The 18,722-nt window shown below is 39.6% G+C and overlaps 1 protein-coding gene across 2 annotated transcripts; it reads left to right on the top strand.

The window, feature by feature from the left end:
* Nucleotides 1–56: 56 nt before the first annotated feature.
* On the top strand, nt 57–14,736 carry rpap1 (RNA polymerase II associated protein 1). 2 transcript variants are annotated; one of them, XM_088433719.1, is made up of 27 exons: nt 57–97; nt 811–1,013; nt 1,287–1,435; nt 1,640–1,732; nt 2,473–2,635; nt 3,278–3,439; nt 3,563–3,778; nt 4,816–4,925; nt 5,010–5,108; nt 5,923–6,024; nt 6,157–6,324; nt 6,394–6,570; nt 6,770–6,904; nt 6,986–7,156; nt 7,225–7,382; nt 7,506–7,676; nt 8,339–8,534; nt 8,656–8,765; nt 8,862–9,057; nt 9,158–9,304; nt 9,393–9,535; nt 10,336–10,768; nt 10,843–10,961; nt 11,775–12,006; nt 12,091–12,267; nt 13,676–13,732; nt 14,231–14,736. In XM_088433719.1, the coding sequence occupies exons 2-27, from the start codon at nt 815–817 to the stop codon at nt 14,396–14,398; spliced, it is 4,251 nt and encodes a 1,416-aa protein (XP_088289845.1). In that variant the 5' UTR covers nt 57–97; nt 811–814; the 3' UTR covers nt 14,399–14,736. The 2 variants fall into 2 exon arrangements, with proteins under 2 accessions (XP_088289845.1, XP_088289844.1); XM_088433718.1 differs by having other exon boundaries at nt 4,813–4,925.
* Nucleotides 14,737–18,722: the final 3,986 nt, after the last annotated feature.

Raw genomic sequence — 18,722 nt, 5'->3', positions numbered from 1 at the left:
ACTTCCGCTTCCTGAGAATGGTTTTATTTTGAAAGCACATTTAATTGCGTCACTTCAGAGAACCTGTGCGTATTTGCTAGTCGTCGCCCAGCTAAAGGTTAGCTTGCTGCGTTGTCATATAAAATGTTTGTTTTGTTGCAGCGCAGCTGCGTTTGAAACATGAGTTGGTTTTGATATGTGCAACGAAACTTCTGTTCGGGGAGATGAAATGAACCGCTCAGTTCCCTTTGTCGAATACAATGTAAATTTAGCCACGTGAAAACAAAGCTGTTTTTTATTCTGCATTCTAGCTCTATGATGACGTGATAATTAATTTGGAGTCTTATCATGTTCAGTCCTTCCCATAATGAAACATGATAAAATATGCAGTTTAATATTAGTAGTAGTATTACTGTTTCTGGCGTCCCTACAGCGAAGTCGCTACAAATTTTAAGCGTCTAATTCGACTAAAACTTCTCACAAGTCACTTTTTTTTTGTTATTCGCTTGTCTGGTGAATTGAACTAATGATGGCCAAATGTTTATTTATTTGTTTTTTTTAAAGAAACAATGAAACGTTGCAGCAAATTGATTTGCACTCTCGTCAAACCTTCATGTTGCTTCATTTACTTTGTCGCATCATCAAGTGGTCAACAACGTTGAGAATTCGATGGTTATATACATTATAAATTATATATATTTTTGCATATTATTGAAATGAAGTGATTTTTAGCTAAGCACTACATGGCACAAGTTTTTCCCACACCCCCTTTAAGCATGTAACAGATTATATGAATAAAGAATTGATTGAATTATTCTGTTTTTCTACCAGGGGGATGCTGCGACGTCCCAAGCCGGGTGGCTCGGAGGCGGACCTCCTTAGGGAGCAGGAGGAGTTCATCAAATCAGGCGCTCCCTCTGCGGCCAGCGTGGTCCGTCGTCCTGACAAGAGGCGAGGCGAGACAGAAGGAAACTCCGAGGAGGATTGTAATGGTCACGATCCAGAAAGTCAGAGGGATGTGGTCACCATAGAAGGTTAGGTGGTTTATTAATCACACCGGCTAAATGGCCCTTTTTTCAATCACTACCTCACCTTAAGTATTATTTCAACCGAACACATGATATTAACATTCATGGTCAGCTCCGTTAGCTAGTTTGTTGTGTAGGGTATCTTACAGTCCAGGCTCCATGGAGTCAACAAAATTTTACCATTGCTAAGCCTGATTAAGGAAATATCACAATAATAAGAGATTCTGTTCACACACATTCACTCCACAAATTAATTCCTGCTGTGTACTAAATTTGTAGATCTTCCAGACCAGCTTCCATCCCTGACACCTGCGCCTCCTAAGAAATCCCGCTTCAAAAACAACCGCGTCACATTCGAGGATGAGGATGCGGCCGAGAGGCTGGATAGACATGACACGCACATCAGTGCGGTTCTGTCCAAGATTGTTGTAAGTACTCTCAAATCATCAAGTCTTGGCTTTATTACAAAAAGATATGAATATTTTTTTTTTCTAGCAACATTCTATTAAGACCAAACCCACACAAAATGCTTATAAAGAAACCGTAATAGTCTAATGTAGTAGTGTTTCCTTAAACTAAACAGGTTTAGTTCTATGTGGTATTATAAAAAAACTAACATTTTCCTTTTGAAGGAGCGAGATACCAGCTCCTTTCCGATATCATTCCCAGAATTTACTGGCATTGCATTCCCCAAAGCATCGCATCGCTCCGAAAATGGCATTGAGGTAAGAATATGCATAAATTTGATGTGTTTTCATAAAAACAGGCTCATGTCGGTGAAATGAAAAATTATATTGATATATTTTAATTCTACACGATTCCTTTTAAAATGACACATAATACATGGTGGTAGCTGCAAGAGGGTCATATGGTATCTTCGACTTTCATTGGTCATTTTGTGCATTCATACAATTCAATTGAGAATGATGGTAGTGATGAGGATCTCCAGCTTTTTGTAGACACATTCACCTAGGCGTGCTAGCTTACTTGTGCGATTGAAAAAAATTGTCTACTTGAATTGTCTACTGGTCTAAGTTTTGGCTGCTAGGAGATGAAAGTCGAGATCTTGAGATTGTCTTTGTAGAAATCCTAAAATGGACACCTTCTTCAAAAAATCGTTTTGTTGTCCATAACTCAAAAGAAATTTTCCTTACATTTGATTGGTTCTGTGAAAACACGTCACAAACAATCCAAATTGAAATAACCGAATCCTTAGTTTTTGTTCAAACCTTTCTAGAAATTAGGTTTTACCTAAGTGGTGAGTACTAATATGATTTGTGTCATCAATGACGTATTCCTTGAAAAGACACCCTCCCTCCTTCACAAAAAACAATTGCTGTTTAGCTAGAATAGCAAGATAGAAAAGTACGTAAATAAGCATCTATGATTAGGTGGTACCAATGTTGATCCCAGTTGTTGAAAAGATGTATGATCCTTAAATGGTGCCAATCTTCTTGTCAAACAGGTGCCTCCGTCGGCAGCGGTTGGAAAAAAGAGCATTTTTGCTCAGCAGCTTGCAGCTCAGAGACTGAAAGAGGGAAAGACACCTATAGAGTTTCCATCCCGAGCTACACCAAAAACCAAACCTTTTCCTATGGAAATTGATATGTCTCGTCACGCTGGAGACCGTAAGTCATTTTTAAATACTGTATTGTGTTAATTTACCTACATAAAAACCTATAGCGCCATTAGTATTGGGAGACATTACCACTACAAACAGCTTGTAAGTGAAGTAAAGAGAAAGTGCTGCTGTATGCAACACAAATTATTCCTTAGCAGAACCTGCTAACTTAAAGGGAAATTCAACCCAAATAATGTCTTCACAATAATACGCCACTACACTAATCCTTTTTCTTGGCCACTTCCTGTCGACTGAAAAGGACATGCGCTTAGCTTATGAACGTCAAACCAAACTCTGGTGAGCCATGATTGGTCATTACCCGAAATCTGAGCAACTGTGATGCAATTTTCAGTCGACAGCAAGTGGCGAAACAGCAGCTCCCTGAGATGGATAAAACTGAATAGATTTTGACTTTTAAATTCCTATTCCACCGGGGCAATATGAACCAGAATGCTGAATGTTTAGACAGGTTTGGGCTCATAAAAGAATATCGGAAAGAATATTTTTGACTTGACTTCCCCTTTATTTTTATTACCAAAATAGATCTCGCCTCTACTTCCATAAAGATGTCTAATGCCATGTGCAGTTGAGTAAATAAAGGCCGTTGACCACCGTATACAAAATACAGTGTATTTTCAAATCCTTTTAGCATCTTCACTGTCAAGTTCAAGACTGGTGTCTGGTGATGGACTCAGGTGTCCCAATAGCTCAGAGGAGACCAGGAGGATCCATAAGGAGAACCAGGAGAAGATTCTGGCAATGTCCCAATCGGAGATACTAGAGGAGCAGGAGAGGCTCTTAACACAGCTTGGTAGGGTTTTGCATCCGTCGTTGGTGTGACATGATATGATCTTCAATGAGGCCAGTGCGCAAAGGCGTTTGTTTCTCCGTTATGTTGGTCCACTAGTTCAAAACAATTATTTCTGCATGCTAGATCCGAGGCTGGTGGAGTTTGTGCGATCCCGCAGAGCAACGAGCGCCCCAGCTCCTTCCGCATCACATGAACGCCCAGAGGGCAAAAGCGGCGAGGAAAGTGTTCATCTCAATTCAGACTCCAACGGTGGTGCTGCGGCCTCTCCAAAACACGAAGAAGTGGAGATGGAAGAGAAAGAGGAGGAGGAAGAACTGTCGCCCCGATCTGCTATGAACGGTATGATGATTAAAAAAAAAAAAAAAAAAAAACTTCCTAGGCTTTTCGCTTCTCTGTTGTTTTAGGCTGATGCAGATCCAAATGAACCAAATGCACTCAAGTTATATTAATTTTGCTCTTCACTTTGTAAACATTGCTGAGCTTGAGAAATCCTTCAATTAGACAGATTTCTTGGAGCTCCAGATGAGTCCCTGGACTCCGTCCCATCCTGTCAACAAGATACATAAAATTAGCTGCCTGCCAACTTTCTCCATTTTCACCCTTAACGTTGTGCGTCTCATAAATCGTCTCAAAGATGTGAACGTAGCCACTGTCAAGTTACTAATTGATTATGTTGTGAGTCAAAAAAAAATGACAATCAGCAAATCTATGATTGAGCTATTCAATATTCATGATTGAGTGATGAATGGGGAAAAGCTAATAATTATTTAACCCTTTACTGGCCGCTTTCCGGCAAAAATCTAAACAGGCAAAACAACCGAAAGCGTCCATAACAGCCATTGCTTAAATTTTAACCTAACCCTAAATTTCTCTCAAATCCTTAAAATTCTTGCCTGTTGACTTAAAAATAGAAAAACTTGCGGCTAATAGACTGCTTTTGCCTGTTTCGACTATCGGCCGCTGTGCCCAGTAAAGGATTAAATTATTATTAGTTTTTCCCCATTCATCACGCCAATCATTTCACTTGTTTTTTTTTTTTTTTTAACCAAGCGTCCATGATATAATGATATAACTTAAATGGGCTGATTTTGCCGCATAGGCATTTTCTTGCATAAAGCTGAACACTGGCTTTACTTTGTTTGATTAGCTTTGAAGTCATTCTCCCGACTGCTTTGTTGTTACACTTAGCCCTAATGAAAGTATCGCTTGTGGTTCTTGCACTGGATTTCAGTTGTTTGTTTCCCCTGAGCAAGTCACCCAGCCATTAAATCAGTTGTCATGAGGCTCAAAATAATGAGTAGTTTTTTTATTAGCTAACATATAGAATAATGATGACTAATCATCTATAATTAAGAGTCTACATTTTGTTGTAGTAGATCTGCCGGTGAAGCCTGAAAAGAAATGGGTGCACATGGACAAACTGGAGCCAGAAAAGCTGGAGTGGATGGGGGACCTCCCTGCACCCAGAAAAATTCGAACCAAACAGGTTGGACGAGCTACTATGAGAATGAACTCAATTTGAACACTATAGCAAGCTGAAAGACATTGCGTATTTTTTTATGTTGTTTAGGCAATGCAGGCCCGTTTTGATTTTAATGGAAATCTAATCCCTCCCACGGAAGATTTGCCCACCCACCTGGGCCTGCATCACCATGGAGAAGAACCAGAGGTAAACAATAATATAGTATAGTCATTCCAAATCATTTTTTAATGTAGACTTAATATTCAGACCATGTGCATGACTTGCTTAAATGTTACAATTTATGCATCCAATCTCAACGTTTTTTTTCTAAGAATTTCATTAGTTTAGGCCTAGGTATGTATTTATTTGATTATTTATTTACTTGTGTTAAATTATGGTCAGAAAATGGATGGCACTGAATGAGTTAAGAAGTTAATTAACTTCTATTAACATGTCTTGTGAACCACCCATCCAGCATTCTGCCACTTTTGCAAAACATTGATTTCATGATTCGTATTAATTTGATTAATTGGCCAGCTCTATTCAATTGCTAATTTAATATTCTAAAAAAATAACACCAGTGATTTTCTTCATGAGTCAGGCATTTTTCTGTGAGATGATGCAATAAATTAATCTAACTTAGAGACATTTGATTTTGGTTTTGCAAAGTGTGTAAATTGCTATAAATTTCTCCCAACAAGCATCAAAAAAGAAAAAAAACAATATATTAATTTTGACTGCACACGTGAGCAGAGTCCATCACAGGAAGTAAATAAAACTGCAATAACAGTTTTCACCCTTTAAATAATTTAAATGAATCTCCTAAGATGTCGCTTTAACTTTAGTGGGAGTACCTTTGTTTAAAAGACGGACAAAACCTTATCTTAGGTTAAAAAGGACTGTCATTTGTGAAGTGCTGCACGACAACAACTTAGCATTTTTGATACAACACTTGCTGTCAGTATGTTCTCACCCCATGAACTTCTCTTTCTTTTTGCTGTTCATGCTGTCCCCCCCCCAGCGAGCAGGTTATTCCTTACAGGAGCTTTTCCTTCTGTCTCGCAGTCAACTTATCCAACAGAGGAGTTTGGCCCTCAACACCCTCCGCAATATTCTTTCAAAGGTACACAAACATGCAAAGTCTTATCCCTGGATTCCACATACTGCATTTCATCGCCTCTCAGCTACACTGCATAGCGCCACCGCATCGACACCACACCTCAGCCCACTGCGTGTGTCTCTGCACGGCTCACAGGCCCGCACTGGAGACTACCATTCAACCCTGAAAGGCAGCGTGTTGGCCACTCTGCTCGACGCCGGCCTGCTTTTCCTGCTTCGTTTCGCTTTGGATGATGGTGTGGAGGGAGTGATGGCCGCCGCCGTGCATGCCCTCCGAGCACTTCTGGTGTGCACAGAAGACGAGGTGAGACTACAGTACTCCAAACTTTGATGGACAAAACATTTACTTGTAGATTTACTTCTCGCACCAAAGGAGTGTTTGGACCTCACCTTCCACTGGTTTCGTGGCTTGGCCGCCTTCCCCCTGCTGCCATCGCAGGAGGAAGAGGAGGAAGATGATGAAGGACTGGATGAAAGTTTGAAAGAGACTCCCAAGGAGCGGGAGGAGAGGAAGACTGATCATGATGTGGCTGGGCAAGATGTTGTCAAGGTGATTGAGCATGGCACAAAGATTGTTAAACCAAATGCATTATTTTCTAAATATATTTTGTTGATACTCTATAGATAGTATACTAGATTATATACCGTAAATAAACATGTTATTTACTGGAAATACATATTCTTGTGATCACAATATCAGGTAGTTGTATGCTAATTCTGTCAGATCTTCGTGTACTATTTTATTTCAGGGTCTCCTGAGAATGAAACTCCTCCCAAGGTTACGTTACATCCTTGAGGTGGTCCGACCCTCACCCCGGGTTGTTCAGGATATTCTAGAGATCCTGACCCGTATCGCCAGACACTCTTCCTCATCTGCCACTCAGGTAGCCAAATTATATCACCTCGTCAATGTTTGTATTTTTTTCTTCTTATCACATCTGATTGTGGACAATTTGTTTTCTCAGGTTTTGGACTGTCCGCGCATGATGGAGACGGTGATGTCAGAGTTCCTTCCCACTTCCTGGACAATGTCATCTTTTTCCTTCCCTCAGTCTGTTTATGGACTCCCCCTTGCTTGCGCTATGAAGCTTTTAAGGGTTTTGGCGACTTCAGGCAGACATGCATGTGCCAGACTGGTAAGTCGGTGAAGTCGCATTGCTTATGTTCAATGTGCATCATTAATTGTTGTTCATCCTTTCTACAGTTGAACTCTGTGGGCGTGAGGGCGCGTCTGTCTCGTCTGCTCAGTGCTGAACCCACTGAGCTCCCGTTGGAGCAAAGAAAGGCCCTCAGGATCACCACAGAAGCTTACAGGATGTGGGCTGTAGCAGCCGGCTATGGTCAGGCCTGCGACTTGTACATGTATGGAACTTTTTGAAGATTGTGTGTTTATATTCTTGCAAGCACTTTTATGCCAAACCATTTATTTGTCCTCATTTCATTCATGACTAAGTACGTTATGTTGGGATTGGTTCTGTTCCATAGAGATTTGTATCCAGCATTACTGACAGCATTGCAGTCTGTCCGTAAAACGCAGGACCTCTCTGACCCTCTGACGCATCTGCGCCTCGAGAAGGTTTTGGCTTTGCTTACTCTTCTTACCCAAGTTACACATACTGCCGGTTGCCACCAGGAACTGCAGGCTGGCATGGTCAGGTAAATAAAAATAATAATAAAAAAGCCTTGGCTCGATTTAAACTTGTCCTGAATAGCATATTCTTCAAAAGTTGCATGTGATTGTTTAAAGAGTCAAACGAGCTCTTAACTTTTCATCCCAGCCATTTTAAGAGAGAAGGGAACACAATTTTAAGCTTTCTGTCAAGTTAGTGTTTTTTTTTTCCACTTAATGATCAAATGAGTTGCCGAGACTTCTCTGCCTATCAACGTAGTTGACGTCAATTGACGTCAATGGCGCTCCTCGGTAGGGTTGTGCTGAAAAGACATCGGCGGCACTGAAAATATTTAAAATATGAAGACTAAAAATCTCATTTGTCATCCTTTGACGCATGGCAGTGATGAATAGGTTAATAAAGGACAGAATATTATAACATTGTTGAAACAAAAAGGCTGAGAGCAGTATAATGGATGACATCAGGATGTAAAATCTGTTATGATGTAAAAGTCACAGCCTCTTTGTCTTTATCTCTTATAAGCACAAAAACAATATCACACTTTCTTTCGACTTGAATGACAAATGATGACAACACAACCAGTTTGAGATTAATGAAGTTGCTCACTTGCAGATCTCATCCACCAAAAACAGCTCTTGCTTGATCCTTTTTTTTAATATCCTCTATCCTCTCTGTTTTCCATTCTAGTTCTTCAGGAGATGAGTGTCCTCCTCCTCCTCCGGTGTTATGGGGTCATGTGACAGGGTTGCCAGCACCACTTTTGGGCCATTTGAAGAGCTTTGTAACGGGTCTTGATAATCCACTTCAGAGAGACAGCAGTCTGGCGCTGATGCCAGCCTATCTGATCTACTTTGAGGCCTTCTACCGTCAACTCTCCAAACAGGTTCTTCTCATCTTCTACTGTTAATCTTCCAGTCCAGACAAGATATTTCTGCGATTCCTGTAGCACTTAAATTAATCCCTAAATATTGATGAGCATTTACAAGTGTGTGTGTCTTCTTTAGAATTGTTTCAAGCCAGTGGAAACGCTTCCTGAACTGGAGCAGCTGACTTCTGAGGTTCTTCTTCCCTTAATGTCCCACAGTGTTGTACAAGACCTGATAAAGAACCTGAGGTAGGTTTGATTTGTTGTGAAATCTATAACTACATAATTGCTCTTCTCTCTGTAATCTTCATAGTAGACGAATTCCCACTATTTATTTGTTTCCAGGTCCACCTCAATAGTATGCAATGTTCGGTCTGGTCAAGTGCATCCGGACATTTCTCCCAGCCTCCCTGGTTTGGCTTGCTCAGGATGGAGAGACCGTCTTGGCTTGATGTCACTTTCCTCCCCCTTCCCTCTCCTCACAAGCCTGGCGCTTCTTTTGGAAACTATCACAAGCATCCACAAAGGTCTCACCTGCAAGGTTGGTCATGTTGAAGTTCTAGTCAAGTGAATTGTGACACTTGTTAAGCAGCAGACTAGTGTTCATTTGGCAGTTTGCTTCTTTTTCTGTCCTCTTCTAGTTCACTAGCCTCCTTGTGTCAGAGCCTGTCATTGGTTATCTGCGAACTGTCAGTCATGCTACACCCACCCTGTCTCATTCCTGGTCCTGGCTCCTCCGTCATGAACACCACTTCATCTACCTGCTCCTGCGTTTGGCATATCGATCGGTAGGTTCAAAATCATATTCATATTGTGAGACCAAAAAAAAAAAAAATCCAAACAATTTTACATTTTAAGTTTGTATTCTGATCTCAGGTATCAGTTGAGCCACAAGTGGAAAAGCATGCCCCGCTTTACCACCAGGTGGCGCTCGTTCTGCTCCCATGGTTATTGCCTGGCAGTGAGCAACTTGCTCATGACCTGCTCGCCACCATTGTCTTCAGCAAGGACTTCATATCGTAAGTTATTTTTTTGAATTCGGCTATCCTGTCAAGTTTGTGCAAAACGAGCCCAGAGAGACAATACCAGTCAAAAATTTGGAAACACGCTCTTATTAATTAAAAAAAAAAAAAAAAAATCCCCGAATTGGAGATTTGTATTTGATGGAATTATATGGTAAACAAAAAGCTATAAAAAAACTGTGAATTTTCATAAATCAATAGCTTGAGTTGCTTGCTCTTTTCATAGTTGAGACAAACTTTTGACTGATGTTGTATAATGTCAAATTACAAATTAGATTAAGTCTCTGTATTCAAAATTTCATCAAAGCAGCAGATGACCCATTTAGAAAAGAAAATAAGATGAACCACACTCTGACTTTCGACTGGACACTGGTGGAAAATGATTAAGTATACAAAATATGTTGTTATTCATCTCAGTTAAAATTGATGCAATGTTTGAGCCTGAAAATATGACACGCTGCGAAACTTTAAACTAGCTGTTTCTAACTGTTTTTGCCTTCCTTGAAAGAGGTTTCTTGTCCGAGGTTTCACTTGTTTACAGCACTTGCAAATACATTTAAACCTCTCACATGGCTTTTATCAAAACACTAATGATCCAACATTTGAACAAAAGTAATGGCAAGCTTCCAAAGACAAAACCAAATCAGTGAATCTGATTGTTTTGGTAATTCCTCACCCATGATTCATCTTATGACCTTGCAGATGATTTTGAATTTGGTAAAATTTTACATCAAGCTATAACCATGACCGCAACATGCTCTAATATGGACTATAACTTCCTGCTTGTACCTTTAAAGGGAGAGCCACAGTGGCGGTCCGGAGGCTGTCGAACTTGGGGAACTGCATCTCCACGGGGAAACCAGTCCTCCCAACTCTCCATCCCTCCAAAATGTGGGCGCTCTCCTGAGAGAAGCCTGCGCTAACCTGCCCTCCATTCGTGGTTGCTTCCTGACTCACCTGGCCCACCTTGAGCCGTCCGTGTTGGTCTCCCAGGATGCTTTTTTCGGCCGCAACCCCTGGATCAAATCCCACCTCCTCCCAGAACTGTCTGGGCCCACGCTGCCTTCAGACTGGCCTTTCCTTCCGCTTGTCAGCCTCTATGAGAAAACTGGGGTGTCTGGTGGTGGAGGGCTCTCGGTGGAGGAGCTCCCACATGGAGCTTTACAGGCAGTTATCCAATGTCTGCAGTGGTTGCTGGTGCTGGAGGTCTGGCGGGAGGAGGCCCTTAAGGTACAGTATGTAGACCTCTTTTTCCACTTGTGTTTGAGAACATAGTCCTAAAATGAGAATTTGTTATTTCGTAGGTAATCCTTCCAGTTTCAAAGCTGGCACGGCTGTCCTGCGTGTTCCTGTGTTCCAGTGATTTGTTCCTGGAGAAACCGGTTCAGCAGCTAACCTGGGGTCTGTTCCGGCTACTGTCCAGGTTTGATTGTATACTTGTACTTAAATCCAATTTATTTAATGACTCAGGAGGTCCTTATATACTCAATTTTATGTCATCTGTGGCTATAACTAACGATTATAATTAATTAATCTGGCAATGTCAGTTTTACTTGTTTAGCACATTTCAGTTAAAGATAAAAACAATTTGGCAATAAATTAAAACTGAAAACTTATTGCATGCATTAGGAATATTAAATTATTAAAATACATCTTTCCCACCCCACAAATGCACTAGCAATGTTTTGATTTGTTCAAAGAGGTCTGACATAGCCTAGAGCAACAACTGCAATACGACACTGAAATAGCCCAAACTCTGGTCGCAGACTCAAATACTGCATTTAAGGAAGCTGGGAAGTCGGATTTATCCCACTTGGACCGTCCCAGGACCGACCTCAAAGCCTCCACGGTGAATGTAAACAACCAAGATGGCTGATAAACTTTCAGGGTTCTTTTTAATGCTCAATTTAGCAACTCACCCCTCAAAGGGGCGTTCAAGTGCACTTCCCACTCGACTTCCCACCTTCCTTGATGAATGAAGGCTCATAATAGCACTTCGTTTTAAAGCCGACCCCCCGCTTGCTCCACTTTTATTTGAAAGGTTAAGGGAAACAGAAATATGTGTGACAAAATACAACAGCCGCACCTGTGATGAATTGGTCCATAACATAAAAAAATAGGCAAACGTTCTGATTATTTTATTGTAAAATCAAATGTTTTTTTCCTTGTGCTTCAAAACAAAGATGATTACATATGATATGTATATTATATATCCACACAACTTTCTTGACTGCAGGCCATCAAGACTGGAATGTTTAGACCTGAGCATCCCCCCTCCAGGCCTGGCTTCCTTCCAGGATTTGTATCGAGCCCTTTTGGCTCAGTACGAGTCTGTGTCATTCGGAGACCGCCTGTTCGGCTGCTGGATTCTGCTGCCCTTGCAGAGGAAGTACAGTGCCACTATGAGGTTAGCTGTTTTTGGGGAGCACGTGGGCATCCTGAGGTCACTGGGCGTCACCCAGGAACAGGTGACTAGCCATTATAAACAATTCTTTAAGTCTTTTATCATTGAGTGCCTGTCTTATAACATTCTTGTATTTCTTTAATGAAAGCTTGCTATCCCCATGGAGCGATTCACCTCTCCCCCTGAAGACTCTCTCCCTCTGATACGCCTCTACTTCCGCTCTCTTGTCACCGGGAGCATGAAGCCTTCCTGGTGTCCCTTCATGTATGTGGTGGCTGTGGCCCATGTCAACGCTTTTGTCTTCTCTCAGGATGCTGCGGCGCAGGTACCTTTATCCCATGTGAAGGAAATTGACGCAGTCAGAAGGTGTAACTGCAAAGCAAGCTTAGAGTCATCACTGAGAGAGCGTAGAGATTACGAACCCAATCTGAGCTGATTGCTTTTCTAAAAAGAAGAAGCCTTTGCCTGGTCAGACCAAACCCTTCTTGAGCAGTTTGAAAAAAAAAAAACAGCAATTGCAAAGAGGTGGCTTGTTGAGTTAACTCCGCAAGCAGCCAATCATATTCTGCTTGTTTAAACACCCCACTTTGTTAGATAAACAAAAAAAAAAAAAGAAAATTGCTCATTACCGGTTACACAATATTAGCTGTTATTGACCGGTTATTGGTCTTTATCTAATTGCTGGTCGATCTGGTGCCTGGTGGTTGGTATGTCGGTCTGGTATTTTCTACGTTATCGTGTATAGGACACAGCAACAGTTTGGAGACAATGTAAAAACCATAGCAAAACAATAGGGTGAAATTCTGGTATTTTCTAAGTTACTGTGTATAGAACGCACCAACGGTTTGGAGACTGTAACAAAACAGAAATGCAATGCACTCACCAAGCTCCAACATTTTTTGCTTGGTTCCGGTGTTGAGCCAGTGTAGTAAAATTTGAATTGTCAGCCCCAGAAACTTGAGCTGACATGCGGCTGTTGTGATTTTTGGTTTGTCACATACTTTTTAAAATGTTAACACACATCCCTTGTATTGTGCTCACGGACTATTCATTGCTGTTCGGTGCATTGAATTTGTATCTATTGACATTTGCGTTGCTCGGCAGTGTGAGTGGTCATCGAATGCATTTCCTGTCAACTTGCACGAGCGAGTACATCACTTGCTTTCTTTTGCTTCACCATGAAGCTATCGATCGTCGAATCCAAGCTCTTTTATTTATTTATTTTGCAAAACCTTTTCAATAAAACTGAAAATCAATTGGCCCACATTGGGAACACTCCGCTAGAAAGTTCAGCTCGCTCCCATTAGCGCTACCGTTTCTTCATTTTGTGCAAATGGCCAAAAGGCGCAATAAGCAAGCAGGATACTACTTGTGGCCATAATTCATCGCTGGATTTTAGTTAAGGTAAGCCGTCAATTATTTGCGCCAATAAGAACTTGTTCACTGTTGCCAACAAGGGCTGCATTCAAAAATTCACTCCTAAGTTATACATGTGTTTTTTCCTTATTTTGCATTTTTTTCACTGATGCATCTTAGACTTTTACATTTTGGGGTTTTAATTTTGTTGATGAGGTTTCAAGGATGTCACACGTTGTACTTTCCTTTAAGGTGACATTTTATCGATGAGACAGCTGTCAGTAATGCATGCGAATGGAGATAGTGTGAAAACATTTGCGGCTTGTAGTGCCCAAGCACTAGAGCCTTTTTATCTGATTTTCCTTCATCCGCTGCAGGAACTTGAAGCAGCACGGCACAGCATGCTGAGGAAAATCTACTACATGACTGAGGAGGTACTTTATATTTTTTTCCATTTTGTGTATAATCACACTTTTTAAACTCCACTTCCTTTGCACACATGCTGAGAGGTGTCTGTTGATCTTAAGTCTCTCATCTACTCTCATCTTTTCCACCAGCCTATTCAAGATGTATTACTTGTAAGAACTTTTTAATTTTTCTGATTTTACTAGCATCTAGACTAGGCAATAGATTTACCGTAACTCGTTCAATTCATTCGGCCTTTTAAAACTCAAGGAGTTGAAAATTAGTGGTGAAATTTAAATTTAGCAATTTTGGAAATAGGGCAGAATGATGGAGGGCTGCTTCACAAGACATCTTTACAATAGGTACTACTTAATTTTGGCATTTAAAGGGATAATGTTTCTTATAGCTACGAACAACGGCAAATGTGGTAATCTAGCTTTTTCTTTAAATAACTTTTTTTTTTTTAAAACAGTGCAGCATAAGTGCTTGTTTTGTTCTTCACTTGTCATCTTTGTCTGAAATTGCAGGTGTTAAAGAAGCACTTGCTGCTGTATCGCCTGCCCAAACCGAGCTCCCAGTTGGGCTTTGACATGTATGATCAGCTGCCTCCTGTTCGAGCCAAGCATTTGGAGAGTGTCGTGGGTCTGCAGAATGGCGCTGCCTATCAAGTGGAGGAGAGGTGGAGAGGTGTATGAGAACTGCAAGTACCCCCCCCCCCCAAAAAAAAAAAAACAAACAAAAAAACCAAACAAACAAAAAAAACAAACACGTGCACAAAAGGGACCTCTAAAATCAAAGAAAGACTTTGGGGCCTAGTGCTGCTTGTTTTGTTTTGGTCATAATTATACTCACATCAACAGAAAATGACATGAACAATTATATTTTTCAGTACCTCCTTGAATGACATTTGACAATATTTAAGTTTCACCTCAGCCATCTTTTTTGGCCTCTACCACATAGTGCATCCTAAATGTATAGTGAATACATGGTCTCATGAGCTAAAATGTCAATAAATTTATCACGTTGCAACAGGTTTGAAGAAAGTGAAATTTAGTTTTGTTTTTTATGACAAGAAAATCCAGAGTATGAATCTGTAGTGGTCATCTACAAGCATGCAGCTCAGCTCCTGAAAACTTGAATGGGAGCTTTTTTTTTTTTCTCATTTCATTTGCCTTCAAAATCCTTTGGGATACAACCACCCAGACTGTCTGTCATGGGGCTTATGAAATTCAGAGTACACTGTGCCTTTATGTTGTTGAGAAATAATACCACTCAGACTGATGTCCTTGACGAACAAAGGTTCAAGCAAAGCATGCGGACCAGACGGCAGTCGGTCAAGTCATCAGATTTGGAAAAAGCCCATGAGAGCGCTTTTTATTGTCCACGTGTACGCACACATCCCTTCTCGGCACTGGTAAAACTACCAACTACTCGCAAGCAACTTCTGTGTCGCCCATGGAACACACTGTAGTTATTTATATTGTAATATTAAGTCACCGACATTAAAGGAAAATTTGATGTAATGATTTGGTAAACAAAAAAATCTGATCCTATTCTTTAAAGTGGGCTCCTTTTGACCAGATAACAGCTTTGCACTTGTTTTTTTCTGTTAGCTTTATAATGTGGATAATGCCCCTTGACATGAAATTCATTTCAATTCTCAGCTGTTTATTTTCAGGCATTATTAGTTTGAATTTATTGACCTCTTAATGTGGTTTGAAAGTGTTTCCAAACTTTTGACCTGCTGCGTATAACGCTGCTGAGATACGTGTATGGTAAAGTCTAAATTTAGCAGCGTTTTTGTTAGTGATATACCTAGAGAGTCTTCACCCTTTATTGGGCACAACGGCCGCTTTCGGCTATATCTGCTAAGGATGCGGACATTAAGAATGAGTGCAGACGTTAAATTCCAGATATGTCTGTTTGTAACATACAGTAAAGGGTGTAATGTAATAGTACAAATTTTGGCTTCTCTGTCGCCAGTTTTAAGTTCTGTCATTTTTAAAACCAGAGATTAGAGGTGTTGTATTTTTTTCTTTGAGGGCCGCATTCAGAAAAAAAAGAGAGATTTTTTTAACATTAACTTCTTAAAACACTGTAAAACAATTAAAGGTGATCATTGTACACATTGTCTATATTACGAAATTGTTGAATTGATGTTATTGTTCCTGCTAAAAGTTATGAGGTAAGTGAGGATTTGTTTTCCCACTCTTTTGGGTCAACCATCAAACCTTTTCATTTCTTTTTCAAATAGAACTGTAGGCTGTTTTAAAATGTATTGTTAGGTCATGCTGCCTGCTGCAAAAAATATGGATGGCGGGCCGCAAATGGCCCCCGGAATATAGATTGGACACCCCTGTTTTTTTTTTTTTTTTTTTTTTTTATTAAACTCATATTTCACTCGCTTTTTTGTTTGGTCAAAATGCAAATTTACTTTTTGGCCATCTATAGGATCTTTACAAAAGACAGCTTTTCTAACTTTTTTTTTTTTTTTTTTAGCATTCACACGATTGACTTCCCATCTAGTTTTTAACTGTGCTGCTCATTCATGGGAAATGTGCACAGATGAGAGTTCAAAAATGCCCACTGGGGTAATAGTGATATAACTGACTAAAACAAGTAACAAATAGGGAAGGAAAATAAAATTGCTCTTGCACTTTGTGATACTCCTATGACTCTTTCAGTAATTCAGGAAACTTCAAATTAAAACCAAAAGAAAACAAAGATGTCGATTATGTCATTATCGTAGGAGATGGAAGCCACAAGTCTCTGGCATTGGTGACTTGCCACTAAACGGGAGTGTTGGCATGTCAAGATGCACACGAGACTTGAGGTGCATTCAAATGGAATCGGACTTTTCAAATTCAGGCAGAATTTTATTCATATTTATTAACTTGATGATCTGCTGTTACCCACTTGCTCATTTATTTGACAACTGTTGAATAAGGGAATACCGGCAATATAGTGATGGGGACGACAATTGGGGACACAAATTCTCAATGTCTCACGAGATTTGAGTCCACAAGAATGAGTCAAAATTTTTGCAATGTTTTTAAAATATTATAATAATAATGCCTAATATCAAATTGACAGTTTTAAGTAATGGACAAGCTAACGTGCAAATGTAAACAATCTAGTGTTCATTTTTAAATAAAAAGAGACAAACTGTTTTATCTGGCAATATTTTGCCATCTTTTTCTTCAACCAAAATATCAACACACAGATGATTTGAAAGTAATGAGAGCATCCTTGATTTCTCTCGTAGAGCTTCAGTTGTTGAGTATTTTGGTACAGTGTTCTGATAAAAATGAAATCAAAATCTTTTATTTTTGCTTAACGAAACACAAACGTGAAAGACTAAATAACACAATTATGAATGACCAATTTTTATATTTTTCACTACATTTATATAAATACAGAGATCTTCAACAGCTCAAGTGTAACTAGGTTTCATTCAAATTTGTGAATCCAGAGGTATTGATTTCTTTTGTATTTTAGTTGTTAATGTAATACATTACTTTAGTGCTTATTACCATAAAAAATCAATTACTCTCATAGTTTTAGTCCCTAAAGTAATCACTATATTATGTGAACATTCATTGCTTTAAATTTTCTTAATTCACCTGAACTTTAGACCCTCCTTTAGCTAAACACTTTAAAAAAAAGAAGATAAACAACATACAGATTGCTGGAATTTAATGTCTGCATTCTTGGAAAATGTAAAAAAAAAAAAATCTTTTTGAATTTCAGCGTTTTGGCGGATTTGGGATGGTATCATTGTTCCTTTTTTTCCCCAAAGCTTTTAATTGTATCCTCCGATTGATGTGGCATCTCAAGGAAATTACTTTTCATTAAAAAAAATAAATAATAAAACAATACTTGGCTCTCATGTGCCTGCCACGTATAAAGTGTGAAATTAAGTTACCGAGTACATGACCCTTATTTCCGACAATGTGAACATGAGCGAGCTATTTCGCACTCAGGTCAAACTGGTAATAACAATGAGACTAATTAAAATTATAGCTCTAACTTCGAGGTTTTTAGCAAGTGATTTGGCGAAGAGGCTGGCCCAAGTTTCAGAAAGAAAGAAGCACAGCATTAGCCAATAACTGAGGTACTTTACTACTTAGGATACAAAAGTACTTTAAGCAAGGGTGCCATATTTTATTGTGGGCCATATTTTAATTATAGTTTCTGTCAAAGGGCCAGAATGACTGTGAATTCAAATACATTTTAAGTGTTTGTCACACACTTACCGAAGTTGAAGACAACTTGCGAGTTTGGCATTTTAGACGGAACTTTGAAATCAAATCAGTATTTTGCGGGCCACATAAAATAATGTGGCGGGCTGGATCTGGCCCCCGGGCCTTGAGTTGGACACCCGTGACAAAGTAATCGATGAAGTCTTAAAATAATCCATTTAGGTACCAAATTAGTCAATTTATGTACTACATTTTTGAAGGTATTAGAACAAATAATTACATTTTTCACCTGCCATTTTTTGACTCTTAAGTTGAAAAAATTGTGGAAAAAGAAGAACCTGGATATGAATGTTCAGACTCTTAAAAATACATCTGTGGGATTGAATGAGTTCATAGCCGCATATACATACACAGCAGTAATAGCACTAGCATAGCAATAAATAAGCTGCATAAATGTTTATAAATCTTCAAAAAGGCACATTGTTAAAAAACCCGGCATCCAATTTAATTTGTGACCAAAATGCATAAACAATTTTTATATGCAAGCAAGGAGCTGAATGCAGACCAGTTGTTTGGCCATCAAAAATATGGCATTTTGGCTTTCGTTGGAAAATATAAATGCAATGATTAAATCCTGTTTCCTTTGCAGGATTACTTTGTGTTTTGACCTTTTTACGTTGCTATCAGTTGAAAAGAACCTAAACAGCTTTTTTTTCTATCGTGCATGTCTTTTTTCAGCTCGTAGTTGAGTTGGAATAACGGGCGTGTCCGGCCCATTTTTGGGGGTGCTGAAGCACCCCTGAAATCAATCCAGGCA

This window comes from Hippichthys cyanospilos, chromosome 14, assembly GCF_059441005.1.
Source record: "Hippichthys cyanospilos isolate Australia breed blue-spotted pipefish chromosome 14, RoL_Hcya_1.0, whole genome shotgun sequence".
Classification (NCBI taxonomy): domain Eukaryota; kingdom Metazoa; phylum Chordata; class Actinopteri; order Syngnathiformes; family Syngnathidae; genus Hippichthys; species Hippichthys cyanospilos.
Note: the sequence above shows the minus strand (reverse complement) of the source record. Positions and strands in the feature narration are given on the sequence as shown.

Excerpts from the sequence above, each read along its gene's own strand:
- rpap1 (XM_088433718.1), top strand. The coding sequence starts at position 815 with ATGCTGCGACGTCCCAAGCCGGGTGGCTCGGAGGCGGACCTCCTTAGG. Across the intron at positions 9,305-9,392 it reads TGCGTTTGGCATATCGATCG|GTATCAGTTGAGCCACAAGT; the intron begins GTAGGTTCAAAA and ends TTCTGATCTCAG. Across the intron at positions 10,769-10,842 it reads GGCGGGAGGAGGCCCTTAAG|GTAATCCTTCCAGTTTCAAA; the intron begins GTACAGTATGTA and ends GTTATTTCGTAG.